General features: G+C 31.6%; 1 protein-coding gene across 1 annotated transcript; it reads left to right on the forward strand.

Annotated features, from left to right (window-relative positions):
* The first annotated feature begins 267 nt into the window (after window positions 1–267).
* Window positions 268–13,013, forward strand: LOC125656283 (ficolin-2-like). Its single transcript, XM_056145843.1, has 4 exons — window positions 268–387; window positions 2,874–2,970; window positions 7,034–7,153; window positions 12,769–13,013. The coding sequence occupies exons 1-4, from the start codon at window positions 268–270 to the stop codon at window positions 13,011–13,013; spliced, it is 582 nt and encodes a 193-aa protein (XP_056001818.1).
* Window positions 13,014–15,890: the final 2,877 nt, after the last annotated feature.

A 15,890-nucleotide genomic window follows, 5' to 3' on the forward strand; every position in this document is an offset into this window, starting at 1 on the left:
TTGTTAAATCTCCGCCAAGATTTTTCATTTAATTTTAAGTTCACGTCTTCTCACGGTGGTCCATTTTGGCTTCGGTTGTCTAGCAAATCTTGCAAAACCTTTACCTTTTTATATGTTATATAAAATCTTGTATGAGTCGACAATCGCATTAAAATACATGTACGTATATCAGTATGTACAGTAATGAGTATTACAACTTAATATTGTTAGCAGCAATCAATAGCTGATCATGTCTTTCTTCCAGTGCGTTATGTGCATAAAAGCTGTATGGAGATTTTACAAAGTAACCCATGCGTGAAAGAAAAAGATGGGGTATATTCGATAAATGTCAATGAACAGGAAAAGAAAGTATACTGTGATATGACTGCAGATGGAGGGGGCTGGACGGTGAGTACATAGAAATAAGATAAAAACAAACTGTAAGAATGTCTATGGAAAGTGAATATAATGCTGTATTATTCTGTAGTCTCTGTTAGATAGGTCAAGTATTTGAACTGTGCATCAACACCTGTCCATTCTATCCCATCATTATGTAAAACTTATACGGTACCAATTTTGATGCACCAGATGCGCATTTCGACACATAATGTCTCTTCAGTGATGCTCAACCGAAATGTTTGAAATCCGAAATAACTATGAAGTTTTAGACCTAAATATAGCTAAAAACAGCGTGCCAAACAAGTGGAGCCAAATTCGTCCAAGGATAAGAGCTATGCATAAGGGAGATAATCCTTAATTTTGAAATGAATTTCTAAATTTTATAACAGCAATTAAATATATATCAGTATTTTCAAGCTAGTAACGAATCGAAATATTGAGTAATTGATAGTGAAAAACAAATATATAAAGAATGAATAATTCTAAGAATAGTATAGTAACCTGAATCGATGGCTTTATTTACATCCATTATAAACACGAATAGTCAGTGATGTCACAGAGACATGACGGTAACATACCTTATGGTAAAGTGGTCAACTTATCTCATCGACAATAATAGAAACAGAAAACTTAATTCCCCAAGAAAGAAACTTTGTGGGAAAGTGCACTTAGATGGAAAAATTAATTGTATCAAAGCGCACGGTTCTATAACAGACCTCTCCAATTTGGATACTAAACATAATGTGTTCAAATTGTGTTGAGTTGTACAGTTAAACATAACATTGTAACGGGTCGGAATCACCTTTATAAAGTCCAGCAAAAATCAATTACGCACGATTCAAAGATTTAACAATTTATATACAAATATTTACAGCAAGACATATCAGTGGATAAATACTAGCATACAATCTAATACTAATCAAAATTCATAAAGCATTGCCCGATGGTGATTTACCATCTACAATGAAGTTGAATTCACACACGAGAATAAGGCTGTCCGAAACTTGGTCGTATATTTCACGAGTAAACATTTTATCGATGTGTAAATTCAGGCATTTTACTCAGAATAAAAATGTAAAGCACTTTTATGGTAAGTTTATGATTGAAATGTCCGTAGTTTACAAATCGATAAATTCTTCAAAAGGAGTGTTGGATTCTTATAATTTCAATTCAATCGCTGTATTAACATTTTCAAAATATTGAATAGTTTCCCCGCACTAGGTTATTTGTTTTCAGGCGCGTATGAATGCAATGCGTTTTCGGATTTATTGGTGTGTAAACTCTCGTTCAGCTTTATTTTTTGTCCACTCAAAACAATTTTAATATATAACACTGGAATTTTTGGTCATTAAATCTAGTCCCCAGTAATGTAATATGTAATGTACTGGTATTAGGTTGTGTATAATCACAAATTTTACAATTTATTTGTACGCAAAGTTAGATAAAATCCTTAAAAAATTCGAGGTTTTGAAATTATACATTTCAAAACAAGGTTTATCAAGTCACCGTAATTGATACAAAGTTACATGTGTCAATATCTAGTACAATATTTTAAAATTAAGTTTACCTGTACTAACGGTAGCTAATTGTTACATATAGGTCGTTTGGCTTCGTAACCGGGAGGTCGTGAGGTAGACCCCCGCTCGAGCCGTGGCCACATCAAGCCTAAGACGTTAAAATATGAAGCGATTACTCCTTCGTCAAACGCCCCGCATTTAGAAATGATAATGACGAGTGTTTCGAATATGACCTTGAAAACGGAGGTTTTGTGTCGTGTCAGGTGTTGGCACGATAAAGAACAATTATTACTAGGACCCTAGGCGCTAAGCATCGGTCTAAATTTGTGAGACTTTACCTATAGCTATTGACGTCTCAAAATTAAATTAAAGAAATTTCAATGGGACGTAAAACAAACAATCAATGTACAGTCAGATCATTGTTTTAAAACTTTGTTGTTTGTACAGTTTAACAGGTAAAGATAACATTTTGCTGAATGTTGTCATTAGTTTGATAAGCTGTGCTGTCAGCTATTAAAGAGAAGACAGACATCATCACGATGTGGAGTCATTAATATAGCACATGTCAGTCACGTGATCAGTGTCCTGTCTGTCTACAATATGTAGATGAGCCCCCTATGTAAAGTAAATTAAAATACAGAGCTATATCTATTTTGAACATCTTTCAACATGATTAGAAATAGAAGACAATAATTCGTAGTAAGTGATGATGGTTTCGTATTTTCTAGAATATTATAAAACCGAGAAGTAATAGAAGTGATACGGCATTTTGATATTTGCATTGATGCATACAGACCATGAAATGAACTTTGAATACATTTGATTACCTCACAAAATATGAAATTTCTAGGTTATATTCTTTGTAGGTTATATATTTTGTAGGTCATACATCTTGTAGGTTATATATTTTGTAAGCTATATATTTTACAGGTTACATATTCTGTAGGTTATATATTTTGTATGTTATATATTTTGTAGGCTATCCAAAAACGAGAGGATGGTTCTACAGACTTTTATAAAATTTGGGCAGATTACAAGAAAGGTTTTGGAGTTCCATTCAAAAACTACTGGATTGGTAGGATTACTATTCATGTTAAATGTAGAATGATTGAAATAGACAACATATTGACATTAATATAACATTGGGTCGGTGTCGTCAACCATGTTAACATGATTAATAAATAAATATAAGTATTCTTGCGATATCGGGAATAAATCGATAAACATGCATCTCCCCAAGTCTGGTAAATTCAAGATGGATTCAGGATATAGGGCTCACGGCGGGTGTGACCGGTCAACAAGGGGTGCTTACTCCTCCTAGGCACCTGATCCCACCTCTGGTGTGTCCAGGGGTCCGTGTTTGCCCAACTATCTATTTTGTATTGCTTTTAGGAGTTATGAGATTGATCACTGTTCGTTATTTTCACCTTGCATCTTACCATATACATGTACATCTAGCATTTTTCATGCAAATATCTCCTGTATCCATGATATTTTGGAAAGTAAGTAATTTGGAATGAATGAAATGGCCTGATGAAAGTGAAATACTGCAGGGATAAGGAAAGGACGATGTGATTGGATTTTACGTTTCCCGTAAACACTGTCTAATTCTAAGTCTACATTTCGCAAATTATATAGTTAATGTTACAATCTAATATACAAATTCTCGAAAGGGACGTAAAACAAGATACAATCAATCAATCAAATAGAATATACCATTCAGTCGAGTACTGTCCGACGGGTTACATACCAAATTATAATTATTATCATTATTATTTTATTCATTTATAAAGCGCAAAATTACAAATAGTTTCTTTGCGCTGTACAATTCCTGTGCTAATAATCATTGATAATACACTAATCAAAGACCTGCCAGAGCTATAAAGGAAATTATAAAACAATAGAACGAATTTAAATAAAACATGGTAGTAAAATGACAAAGCGGTTAACTTTGACTTGACAACATACAATTGGCATACAGGCATTCGTGACCTGAATACATGTACAAGAAATGTTACGTCTTCCTTTACATACTAAGTTTTACTACGGATTCCTTCATTTACATAATCAAGATATGGAGGTCACTGCAGGTGAGACCGGGAAACGGGGAAGTTTAGTACTTCTTGATGCCTGACCTCTCGCCTCTAGCATATTCAGTGGCCCATGTTTGCCAAATCATTAATTTTGTATAGGATTGATGACATTTATCGATGTTCGTTATATTCACTATTTCAAGGCGTTAGTATATGTTCCCATGTAAAATCTCCACTCCCTATTGTACCCGAATGAACCGAAAGGAACCACAGTTTAATCAATTTGATTCCGAACTACCTGAGGATGTAACACAACTAATCACGGCCTTGTTACTATAAAAATATGTATGTCCAGAAACGTCCCTATGCATGGATATACCAGTATAAAATCTCACCCTAACCCGGCCCATGATTTGATCAAACCTAAAGGTACATTGCTTGGAGATACATGCATATTGATATGATTAATTAAGGTCCTGTTCTTATTAAAAATACAATTTAAAAGAATTTCATCTATATCCCCATTTAAAAGTTTGATCCCCTATCGTGTCCCCATTCATTTTCAGGGAGCCATTACTGGTAAAATATTTAATCTGTCAATACGATTTGTTTTTCCTGGTCCAGCGTTTCTTGAGAAGATCTTCAAAGGATGTCACCATATATTCACAATTTCTTAACTACCCCCCCCCCCTTTTTTTTGTAGAGTGTAGACTTCCATTGAAAAATTTAGGATCCCTTTTTCCAAAATGATTCTTTCTGACAAATCTTTTGGAATAGGCTCAGTGGTTGCGGAGGATGAGTCAAAATTAGGTAGAGTTGACAGGCAGAGGGATAACAGGTGATCAGAAAAACTCATTTGTCCTTTTGGCTCAGATGTGCAAAAGACATATTGAAAATTAATGATATCAGTAGGCATGATTTTTTTAATAGTACAATTCCGATGCACTATTAATGTTTTACTTAGGGAAAAGTAACCTTGTTTCGTAGTAACCACTTCATGCATAATATCAATAAAAATGTTGCAATAATACTGTTTTATTTCAAAAATATGACTTGATGCACAATTTTTCCTCTGTGCCTCCAGTTGACACATACAATTATATATGAAAATAATTGCTTAATGATAATAATAACGATAAAATTTATAGAGCGCCTTACATGTATAAAGAAAAATTAATCTAAGGCGCTCTACAAGGATATGAAGAATGCAGCACTAAAAAAAAGGAAATTAAATGATAGGATGACATAAAATCTTAAATCTGTAAAATTATTAAAATAAACCATTATGATTAAGATTGATTTTTCTATGTAGAGCACTATGTGGAGTGTTACAAATTAAGGAAATAAAACATTAAGAATATTTAGATATTTGCACTAAAAATGGTTATTGCGAAAACGTGTATTGTTTAAGGTAACTCCATACTCGCAGTTTCATCTTATATATATCACCGTCAGAAATTTCCTATTTTCATTAAACAGCGTATCGGAATTTCATACAAACTGATTATGGCGATATTATAACCTTCATAACAATTTCATGAAACTGTATCCTCACAAAAAACATACAAAATGTCTGTAAAAATAAAAGAAATATATCACATAATAGACTTGATAAAGAAATCAATAAAAACATAGTTATTGCCCTTGGATTCAATATTTTAAAACATATCATTGATTGTTCATCTATAATCTAGACTTTTGAAATAGTTTATTTTTAACAATAATTTTTACAATAACTATCGGGAAAGACTCTAAGAAAATTCATGTTCCTATCATGCATAAATCGAAATAAATCATTGATTTTGGAACATCTGATGGTGGAATTACTCTAAAAAGCTTAAGTGTCAAGGAAAGCAATTAAAAAAACCATTATAACAGAGTCTCTGAATCATGAACACAATATCATGAAACAAGATTAAGTCTACATCTATAACTGAGTATAGGAAATAAACAATCAAATATCTAATATTCCAGATTGCGATTAAGACATAATTGCATAGAATTGATGCACAGGAAGAAAAATGACGCTTGCTTGCATGGAACCGTTATTACATGTAACAAATACTCGACGATGACCTAAACTTCTTGGAAGAAAAATAAAAATATTTTATGAAAGGCGAAGATAGCGAAAAGTGATCTATCTCATAACTCCTATAATGTAAAACTTATACGGTACCAATTTTGATGCACCAGATGCGCATTTCGACAAATAATGTCTCTTCAGTGATGCTCAACCGAAATGTTTGAAATCCGAAATAACTATGAAGTTTTAGATCTAAATATATCCAAAAACAGCGTGCCAAACAAGTGGAGCCAAATTCGTCTAAGGATAAGAGCTATGCATGAGGGAGATAATCCTTAATTTTGAAATGAATTTCTAAATTTTATAACAGCAATTAAATATACATCCGTATTTTCAAGCTAGTAACGAAGTACTTAGCTACTGGGCTGTAGAGACCCTCGGGGACTAACAGTCCACCAGCAGAGGCCTCGACCCAGGGTCATAATGTAAAATTTATACGGTACCAATTTTGATGCACCAGATACGCATTTCGACAATATATAAGCAATACAAAATATATAGTTGGGCAAGCGCGGACCCCTGGTCACACCAGGGGTGGGATCATGTGCCTAGGAGGAGTAAGCATCCCCTGTCGACCGTTCAAACCCGCAGTGCTTTACTATATCCTGATCAGGTAAACGGATTTATCCATAGTCAAAATCAGTGTGCCAAGAACGGTCTAACAATCGGTATGAAACATGTCAGACAGCATTTGACCGAATGATAGATTGTATTGACGAACTAGATCGTTATAACGACTATAGAATTTGCAAAATGCTGACCTCAGTCGACACTGTTGAAACCCCTGTATTATCAACTTGTTTGTCAGTAGCTAGCGTTGATTTCAAAACTGACTCTATGCAGAACAAGCTCTTGCATATCGAATCAGTTAAGAGATATAAACACCATATGCAGGCGATAATGGAATATTGCTACATAAATATGAGAGATTGAAAAAGTTCATCTTGCATGTCTCTATAGCAAACTAAATATAGGCCTACATATCATTCCTTTCCATGCACCATTTTTTTTTTAATAAACAGGAAACGATGCTATTCACTATTTAACAAAGACAAATCAGGAACTACGAGTGGAGCTGTTGAGTTTTAATGACGAGAAAGTGTACGCCCTGTACTCCGCATTTCAGGTTGGAGACGAGAGTAGTAGATATCAGCTTACAGTCTCAGGATATTCAGGAACGGCGGGTATTTGTGGTTTACATATAATCCTAACTCACCACAAAACATATTCAAATTACACACAAAATATTATACAAAATAGACTTAAGGACATGCGGGACGATGTGGCCAAAAATAACTCGTCAATGAATATTTTTTCTTTTTTTCATGAAGCACCATCGGGATATCCTGTACAATGTGTATAAATTTCATGGCCACTTTCTAGGTATACAAGGGAGATAATAAGCTTTGAATTACCTCCCTTTTCGAAAATTGTGAATTTTACAAGATCATTCCGATTTTCAATTCAAAAAAATAATTTGATGGAATTTTTATCTATATCTTTTACAATAATCTTTAGAATATATGCAAAATATAAAATATATAATAATAACATGCTTAAACATAATCATATAAGAAGAAATTATGAAAATTTAAGGATTTGGGGTGGAAATTGGTACTCAAAAACAAGGTAGTCGAGATACTAAATGAAGCACTGCTCAAAAACTTGTCAATGAATTTTTTTGCAAACACTTATCAAACACTTGGGGGGGGGGGGGGGGGGGGGGGGGGGCAGCGTAATTCCTCGTGCCTGTTTTGGAATACATTGTTAGAAACTATATTTGTTTTGAACCTATTGAAATATTTAGAACTTTCATGATTATGGAACAAAAATTGAATTAATGAAAACGAATTAGATTTTTTTTTTAAATATACATGTATATATTAAACATTGCTTCGAACAAAACGTCTAGTCTAGCTCTAAACAATACATTTTCTTTCAAACCGGGTTAGGTCTAGTTAACGTCAATATGAGCTACTATTCCTTTACAAGATCAACATTATTTCCGCGGCCATGGTAGCTAATGTCGCTTGACTCGATCGTCTCCATGCTATTTTTCAAGGTATTTATGTATCGCACATGTTGTGACTTTGCACCTTTTTCTTTTTCACGTCTGCTTCTCGCATACATTCCGACGTGAGTCATAATTTTTACATTAGTTACCATTTCCGCAGCAGTGTTTCGTAAAGTTAGTAAAATAATTTGGAATATGAAATACTTTTAGAGATAAAACGTACTTATATTTACATGAAAATGCTTGCAAAAATTAAACATTCCTAGTATGGGCGTTAATACTTGACCAAAAGTAACGATTGTCGTCATAAGGGGGGGGGGCGTATTTTTCGCAAACAAGGATCGATTATAAAAGCACCAGAATAGTTCATACGTTTCCCAAGCAAGATTCGGAGAAATGTGTGTTCAGTTCTAATTTCACACTACTATAGTAAATACCAACAAACGATCATCATCTTCCACTTGCAACGAGTAATTGTTTACAGACGGTTGACTTTCTTTTTGTAATTGCCTAGAGATGCAAATTGCATGTGCATGTAATTGCGATTTCGGTGACTTATAGGCTATATACTATCAAAATTACTGTGGCGCATACTATACATATATATAATATATGCAATGTACATGAAAAAGAGACTTGTAATCACTATGAAATTAAATAAAAATTATCATTTGACAAGAATTCAACCAACAGATTTACACATGACACTTGACAGCGGTAGCAAATTACGACAAAATATGATGACATTTTCCCCGCGATACAACGTCGTGACGTACTTTTTCTATTATGACGTCATATAGTGTGTCTGTACAGCATTGTGATTTTTCTCGGGAAGCTTTAACTATGCTGCGTCCGGTTCTAAATTTATAATAGATTCGCAACCATCACGTGATCATCGTCCTGCATATCCTTAATATAAAAATTAAACGGTCAATGAATATGCATACTAATTGAAATCATTGTATGGATGTTTAGTAGATGATAGATATAATGGCATTTTTGTACAGGAAGACAATATTGCTATTGACATCATTCAGATCAGCCTGGTAGGTTTTCTTACACAAATACTGATAACAAAAGTTTATAAATTGTAAATCACAATTCTGCAACAAAAATGTTTGCCACCAAAATGACAGCTAGTATTGCTTTCATAAGGGACAAAAAACGCAATATTCCAAACTAATTCAAACCGAAAATACTAGTGAAAACAAGCATATAGCAAAATCGTGTCAGCATTGATAACAATTTATAAACTCAAAGTACACCAGAACATCTTAACAAAAAAATCTAAAGAACCTTTAGAAAACTTGAAATTGCAAAGCTCTTCTCACATCAACATCAAAACGTTAGACTTGTCGGTAAGTATTATCAGCATGTGTTAGTAAGTATTATCAGTATGTGTCATTAAGTGTTATCAGTATGTGTCTGTATTATCAGTATGTGTTTATAAGTATTAGCAGTATGTGTTTATAAGTAGTATAAGTATGTGTTTATAAGTATTAGCAGTATGTGTTTATAAGTATTATCAGTATGTGTTTATAAGTATTATCAGTATATGTTTATAAGTATTATAAGTATGTGTTTATAAGTATTAGCAGTGTGTATTTATAAGTATTATCAGTATGTGATTATAAGTATTATTAGTATGTGTTTATAAGTATTAGCAGTATGTGTTTTTAAGTATTATAAGCATGTGTTTATAAGTATTAGCAGTGTGTATTTATAAGTATTAGCAGTATGTGTTTATAAGTAGTATAAGTATGTGTTTATAAGTATTAGCAGTATGTGTTTATAAGTATTATCAGTATGTGTTTATAAGTATTATAAGCATGTGTTTATAAGTATTATAAGCATGTGTTTATAAGTAGTATAAGCATGTGTTTATAAGTATTATAAGCATGTGTTTATAAGTATTATCAGTATGTGTTTATAAGTATTATCAGTATGTGTTTATAAGTATTATCAGTATGTGTTTATAAGTATTAGCAGTGTTTGTTTATAAATATTATCAGTATGTGTTTATAAGTATTATAAGTATGTGTTTATAAGTATTAGCAGTATGTGTTTATAATTAGTATTAGTATGTGTTTATAAGTAGTATTAGTAAGTGTTTATAAGTATTAACAGTATGTGTTTATAAGCATTAGCAGTATGTGTTTATAAGTAGTATTAGTATGTGTTTATAAGTATTATAAGAATGTGTTTATAAGTATTAGCAGTATGTGTTTATAAGTATTATAAGTATGTGTTTATAAGTATGTGTTTATAAGTATTAGCAGTATGTGTTTATAATTAGTATTAGTATGCTTTTATAAGTAGTATTAGTATGTGTTTATAAGTATTATCAGTATGTGTCATTAAGTGTTATCAGTATGTGTCTGTATTATCAGTATGTGTTTATAAGTATTAGCAGTATGTGTTTATAAGTAGTATAAGTATGTGTTTATAAGTATTAGCAGTATGTGTTTATAAGTATTATCAGTATGTTTTTATAAGTATTATCAGTATATGTTTATAAGTATTATAAGTATGTGTTTATAAATATTAGCAGTGTGTATTTATAAGTATTATCAGTATGTGAGTATAAGTATTATTAGTATGTGTTTATAAGTATTATCAGTATGTGTTTTTAAGTATTATAAGCATGTGTTTATAAGTATTAGCAGTGTGTATTCATAAGTATTAGCAGTATGTGTTTATAAGTAGTATAAGTATGTGTTTATAAGTATTAGCAGTATGTGTTTATAAGTATTATCAGTATATGTTTATAAGTATTATAAGCATGTGTTTATAAGTATTATCAGTATGTGTTTATAAGTATTATCAGTATGTGTTTATAAGTATTATCAGTATGTGTTTATAAGTATTAGCAGTATGTGTTTATAATTAGTATTAGTATGTGTTTATAAGTAGTATTAGTATGTGTTTATAAGTATTATCAGTATGTGTTTATAAGTATTAACAGTATGTGTTTATAATTAGTATTAGTATGTGTTTATAAGTAGTATTAGTAAGTGTTTATAAGTATTAACAGTATGTGTTTATAAGCATTAGCAGTATGTGTTTATGAGTAGTATTAGTATGTGTTTATAAGTATTATAAGAATGTGTTTATAAGTATTAGCAGTATGTGTTTATAAGTATTATCAGTATGTGTTTATAAGTATTAGCAGTATGTGTTTATAAGTATTATCAGTATGTGTTTATAATTAGTATTAGTATGCTTTTATAAGTAGTATTAGTATGTGTTTATAAGTATTATCAGTATGTGTTTATAAGTATTAGCAGTGTGTGTTTATAAGTAGTATTAGTATGAGTTTATAAGTATTATCAGTATGTGTTTATAAGTATTATCAGTATGTGCTTATAAGTATTAGCAGTATGTGTTTATAAGTAGTATTAGTATGTGTTTATAAGTAGTATTAGTATGTGTTTATAAGTATTATAAGTATGTGTTTATAAGTATTAGCAGTATGTGTTGATAAGTAGTATTAGCAGTGTGTGTTTATAAGTATTATAAGTATGTGTTTATAAGTATTATCAGTATGTGTTTATAATTAGTATTAGTATGTGTTTATAATTAGTATTAGTATGTGTTTATAAGTAGTATTAGTATGTGTTTATAAGTATTAGCAGTATGTGTTTATAAGTATTATCAGTATGTGTTTATAAGTATTATCAGTATGTGTTTATAATTAGTATTAGTATGTATTTATAAGTAGTATTAGTAAGTGTTTATAAGTATTAACAGTATGTGTTTATAAGCATTAGCAGTATGTGTTTATAAGTATTAGCAGTATATGTTTATAAGTAGTATTAGTATGTGTTTATAAGTATTATAAGTATGTGTTTATAAGTATTAGCAGTATGTGTTTATAAGTAGTATTAGCAGTGTGTATTTATAAGTATTATCAGTATGTGTTTATAAGTATTAGCAGTATGTGTTTATAAGTAGTATTAGTATGTGTTTATAAGTATTATCAGTATGTGTTTATAAGTATTAGCAGTATGTGGTTATAAGTATTGCAGTATGTGTTTATAAGTAGTATTAGTATGTGTTTATAAGTATTATCAGTATGTGTTTATAAGTATTAGCAGTATGTGTTTATAAGTATTGCAGTATGTGTTTATAAGTAGTATTAGTATGTGTTTATAAGTAGTATTAGTATGTTTTTATAAGTAGTATTAGTATGTGTCAGTAAGTGTTATCAGTATGTGTCATTAAGTACTTCAGTATACGTCTGTATTATAAGTATGCGTTTACAAGTATAAGCAGTATGTGTTTATAAGTATTAACAGTATATGTCAGTAAGTGTTATCAGTATGTGTCAGTACTATCAGTGTATGTCTGTAAATACTACTAGTTTCTGTCAGTACAATCCGTATGTAAATAAATACACAGCAAATCTTAATGATATTGAATATTTATTAAAGTTAAGAGTTGTTAACTGAACAATAAAGTCGACGTTCCACGGCAAAATGTTTGTCAACTTTATCAATGAAATCAATACTAACATGGCGAAGATGATAATATATATTATCAAAATTGAATGTTAGAGATTTTGATTGATTAAAAATGTTTATGTTTATATCAGTTATCAATACTCTGTTATAGGAGACATTTAATATTTATAACAGTTATCAATACTCTGTTGTAGGAGACAGTTGATGTTGATAACAGTTATCAATACTCTGTTGTAGGAGACAGTTGATGTTTATAACAGTTATCAATACTCTGTTGTAGGAGACAGTTTGAAGAGGCACAATAGAATGAAGTTCACTACACTGGATGAGGATAATGACTTTAACGGTGGTAACTGTGCGGTCAATCGCCACGGAGCCTGGTGGTATGCTAGCTGTTCAGACTCCAACTTGAACGGCCAATACGTGGGCTCCGCTCTTTCTGGTCCCGATTACCCATTCTGGTTGCATTGGAAATCTGACACAGCGTTAAAAGGGACAGCAATGCTGATCAGACCCAAGCATTAACGTCAATACGAGCTGCACTTAACAGATGACAAAATCATATCCTGAATATATTTATTTTGCATCAGAAATCTATATATGATAAGGAGAAAGTAGTAACGGACGGTTCATAGATAAAAATGAAGTTATCAAATTATTCAATTGTAGCAATGTAAGCGATAGACATTTCGATATCATCATGCTTTCTTTGTCTTTTTTCACATTTATGAATATTTAAATAGTCATCAATACATGGTATGGCATATGCAATTGTATGAAATTGATTTCTTGAATAAATTGCTTCTGCACAAATTCAACAAAGGTTGTATTATCATATATATATATATATATATATATATATATATATATATATCCAATAATAAAAGTCAAAATGTCAAGAAACACAAAAGTCGAATAACATTTCACTGTTAGCGTTTTCGGCTTTAATGCCTCTTCAGCCAGTTATAAAATGAAAAACAATATTGCTAAGTAATGTCAACATATCACGACGTAAGTAATTGTCCTTTTTGACGTCATAATAAATTACACTCGTAGCGGTATAATACACACAATATTATACAGTTATTGACTGGGTTCGAGGACAACAGCTGTTTTGTTTGACCCGAGAACGGGTCTGTTGCCCGAAGCCGTAGGCGGAGGGTAACCAATCCGTTCGATGGTCAAACAAAACAGTTATTGCTCGAGGACCCAGTTAATAACTGTTTTGTTATACACCTTTACTTTTTAGATTGTTTTACTAGGTGCACATGGTTTGTTGACTTTAAACGGGACAGTGTGATTGCGTACATTTATCACTGATTCCACTAGTTTAAAAGAAAACATACCCAATATTCTAATTGATAATTATATTTTCCGTGCATCTGCACTGCTTTTCATCTAATAAATGTGAAGGGTGGCATGAATGGAAATCCAAATATTGATGTGAATAGTTTTCTTTGCAATAAAGATGCGTGATTATATTGGTATCATCCTTAATGATTCGGAGGTCCAAAATTGGCAGTTCTTTATCATTCACATCCATAGTAAATTGAATTGATTGATGTAATTGATTGATTTCAGCACGGATTTTTTGTCAATCATCTGTAGTTTTATTCCAAAAGATGAAAATATCATTTGATGCCTTACAAGATGTTGAATTACAATAGCACTGCGATAGCTGCCGCGGTTTTTGGATCACTCGTACGGACGTCGAACTCTGTCGTGATACTGAACGCTGTAATGATGAATAGTCGAACTTTTCCTGTTCTGCAACATATCACTATCAAAACCATATCACATATTTTATCACTACCCCCATTTTCTTCACAATGATCGTTGTGTTGACGGTACCCAGAGCAACATGTGCACTGTAAGTTTGTTTTGTTGCAGCAGCTGTTTCCCTTTAGATTAGAACATTGTGTATCGTGGATACAATTTACATCAATGGTATGTCCTGCAATAAAGTAGCAGTGATTGTTGATGGGTTTTAACCTTCTTTTAACCATACAATCATCTAGAAGTATGTATTGCATAAAATTAAAAGAAAAGGTGTCTTCAATCGCATTTTGTATACAATTAAAAAATAAAATTCGTTTTTGAAAATACCAGAGTGTATCAACTGCGACACCACACACTAACATTAGTCACATAGAGTGCCATATCATACCCTCATATATTTTTTTCAAAATTTTATTTTATTTTATTATATTCATATTGTAATTGTAATTAAAAGATTTATATAGCGCCCTATCAACATTAGTTCTATAAAGCGCTTTACAAATGTGAACGAAAAGATAATATAAAATCGATGTGCACATACATGTGAATAAAATATTCATAGTGTCAGAATTAAAATGCGTAATTAGTATTAATATATAGCGCCTAATGTAGTAATATGATTACCCTAATAACATATGAAACAATTTAAAACAACCCTTAGGAATAATTAAATACATAGAAAGGACATAGGTATAATAACAAACTATATCAGGTAAACAGAGTCATCCGTAGTCAAAATCAGTGTGCCAAGAACGGCCTAACAATCGGTATGAAGAACGTCAGACAGCATATGCTCCAATTATAAGTTCTATTGACGAACTAGAGCGTTATAACGATCATAGACTCACTTCAATCGAGAATGTTGAAACCCCTGTACCATCAACTTGTTTGTAAGTAGCTTGCCTTGATTTAAAAATTGACTATACGCAGAACACACTCTTGCTTATTGAATCAGTTGAGATATATAAACACCATATACAGGTGATGATGGAATATTGCTACATAAATATGGGAAGTTGACAATGGAGAGGTTGAAATCATCCCATTTGTCATACAGATGGGTTGTCAGTTGGCCGTTCATGTCTACTTTCAATAAAATATCTAAGTGGACAACTCTATGTTTGTGTTTTATTTCGAGCTCACTGGGATAAATCGAATTGACATATGAAATAAAAGTTATTATTGTTACTAGACAAAACGTCGTCGATATATCTAAATGTCGAATTGAAGGTCACAGCAAAAGATTTTTTTTTCTTTTCACGTAGAAGTTTTTAAAATAATTCTGTTCCATATATATATAAACACGGGTCAGCTAACAAAGGAGCACAATTCGTACACATAGACATTCCAACAGACTGTTGGAAGACTAGATAACCAAAGACCAGGAAGATATTGTCAATGAGGAACTCTAGCATATATATTTTTACTTCAACTTCAGAGTATTTGTGCATGGAATAAGAGAGGTGTTTAACAAAGTGATTTTTTGGATGACTGATCACTTCCGTTTTCCATTTTAGTTGAAGATGATATTGTCTATGATGTCAAATCGTCTAGTCTTTAATTTATCATGAGGAATGGTCGTGTAAAGTGTTGAAAAGTCATAGGTTTCGATGTTATTGATTT

This window comes from Ostrea edulis, chromosome 7 (genome assembly GCF_947568905.1).
Source record: "Ostrea edulis chromosome 7, xbOstEdul1.1, whole genome shotgun sequence".
Lineage (NCBI taxonomy): Eukaryota > Metazoa > Mollusca > Bivalvia > Ostreida > Ostreidae > Ostrea > Ostrea edulis.

What these genes read in the sequence shown, in the direction of transcription:
- LOC125656283 (XM_056145843.1), top strand. Translation starts at nt 268, where the DNA reads ATGGAGATTTTACAAAGTAACCCATGCGTGAAAGAAAAAGATGGGGTA. An exon ending in CAGATGGAGGGGGCTGGACG is followed by an intron (nt 388 to 2,873) that starts GTGAGTACATAG and finishes TATATTTTGTAG; the next exon opens with GCTATCCAAAAACGAGAGGA. An exon ending in ATTCAAAAACTACTGGATTG is followed by an intron (nt 2,971 to 7,033) that starts GTAGGATTACTA and finishes TTTAATAAACAG; the next exon opens with GAAACGATGCTATTCACTAT.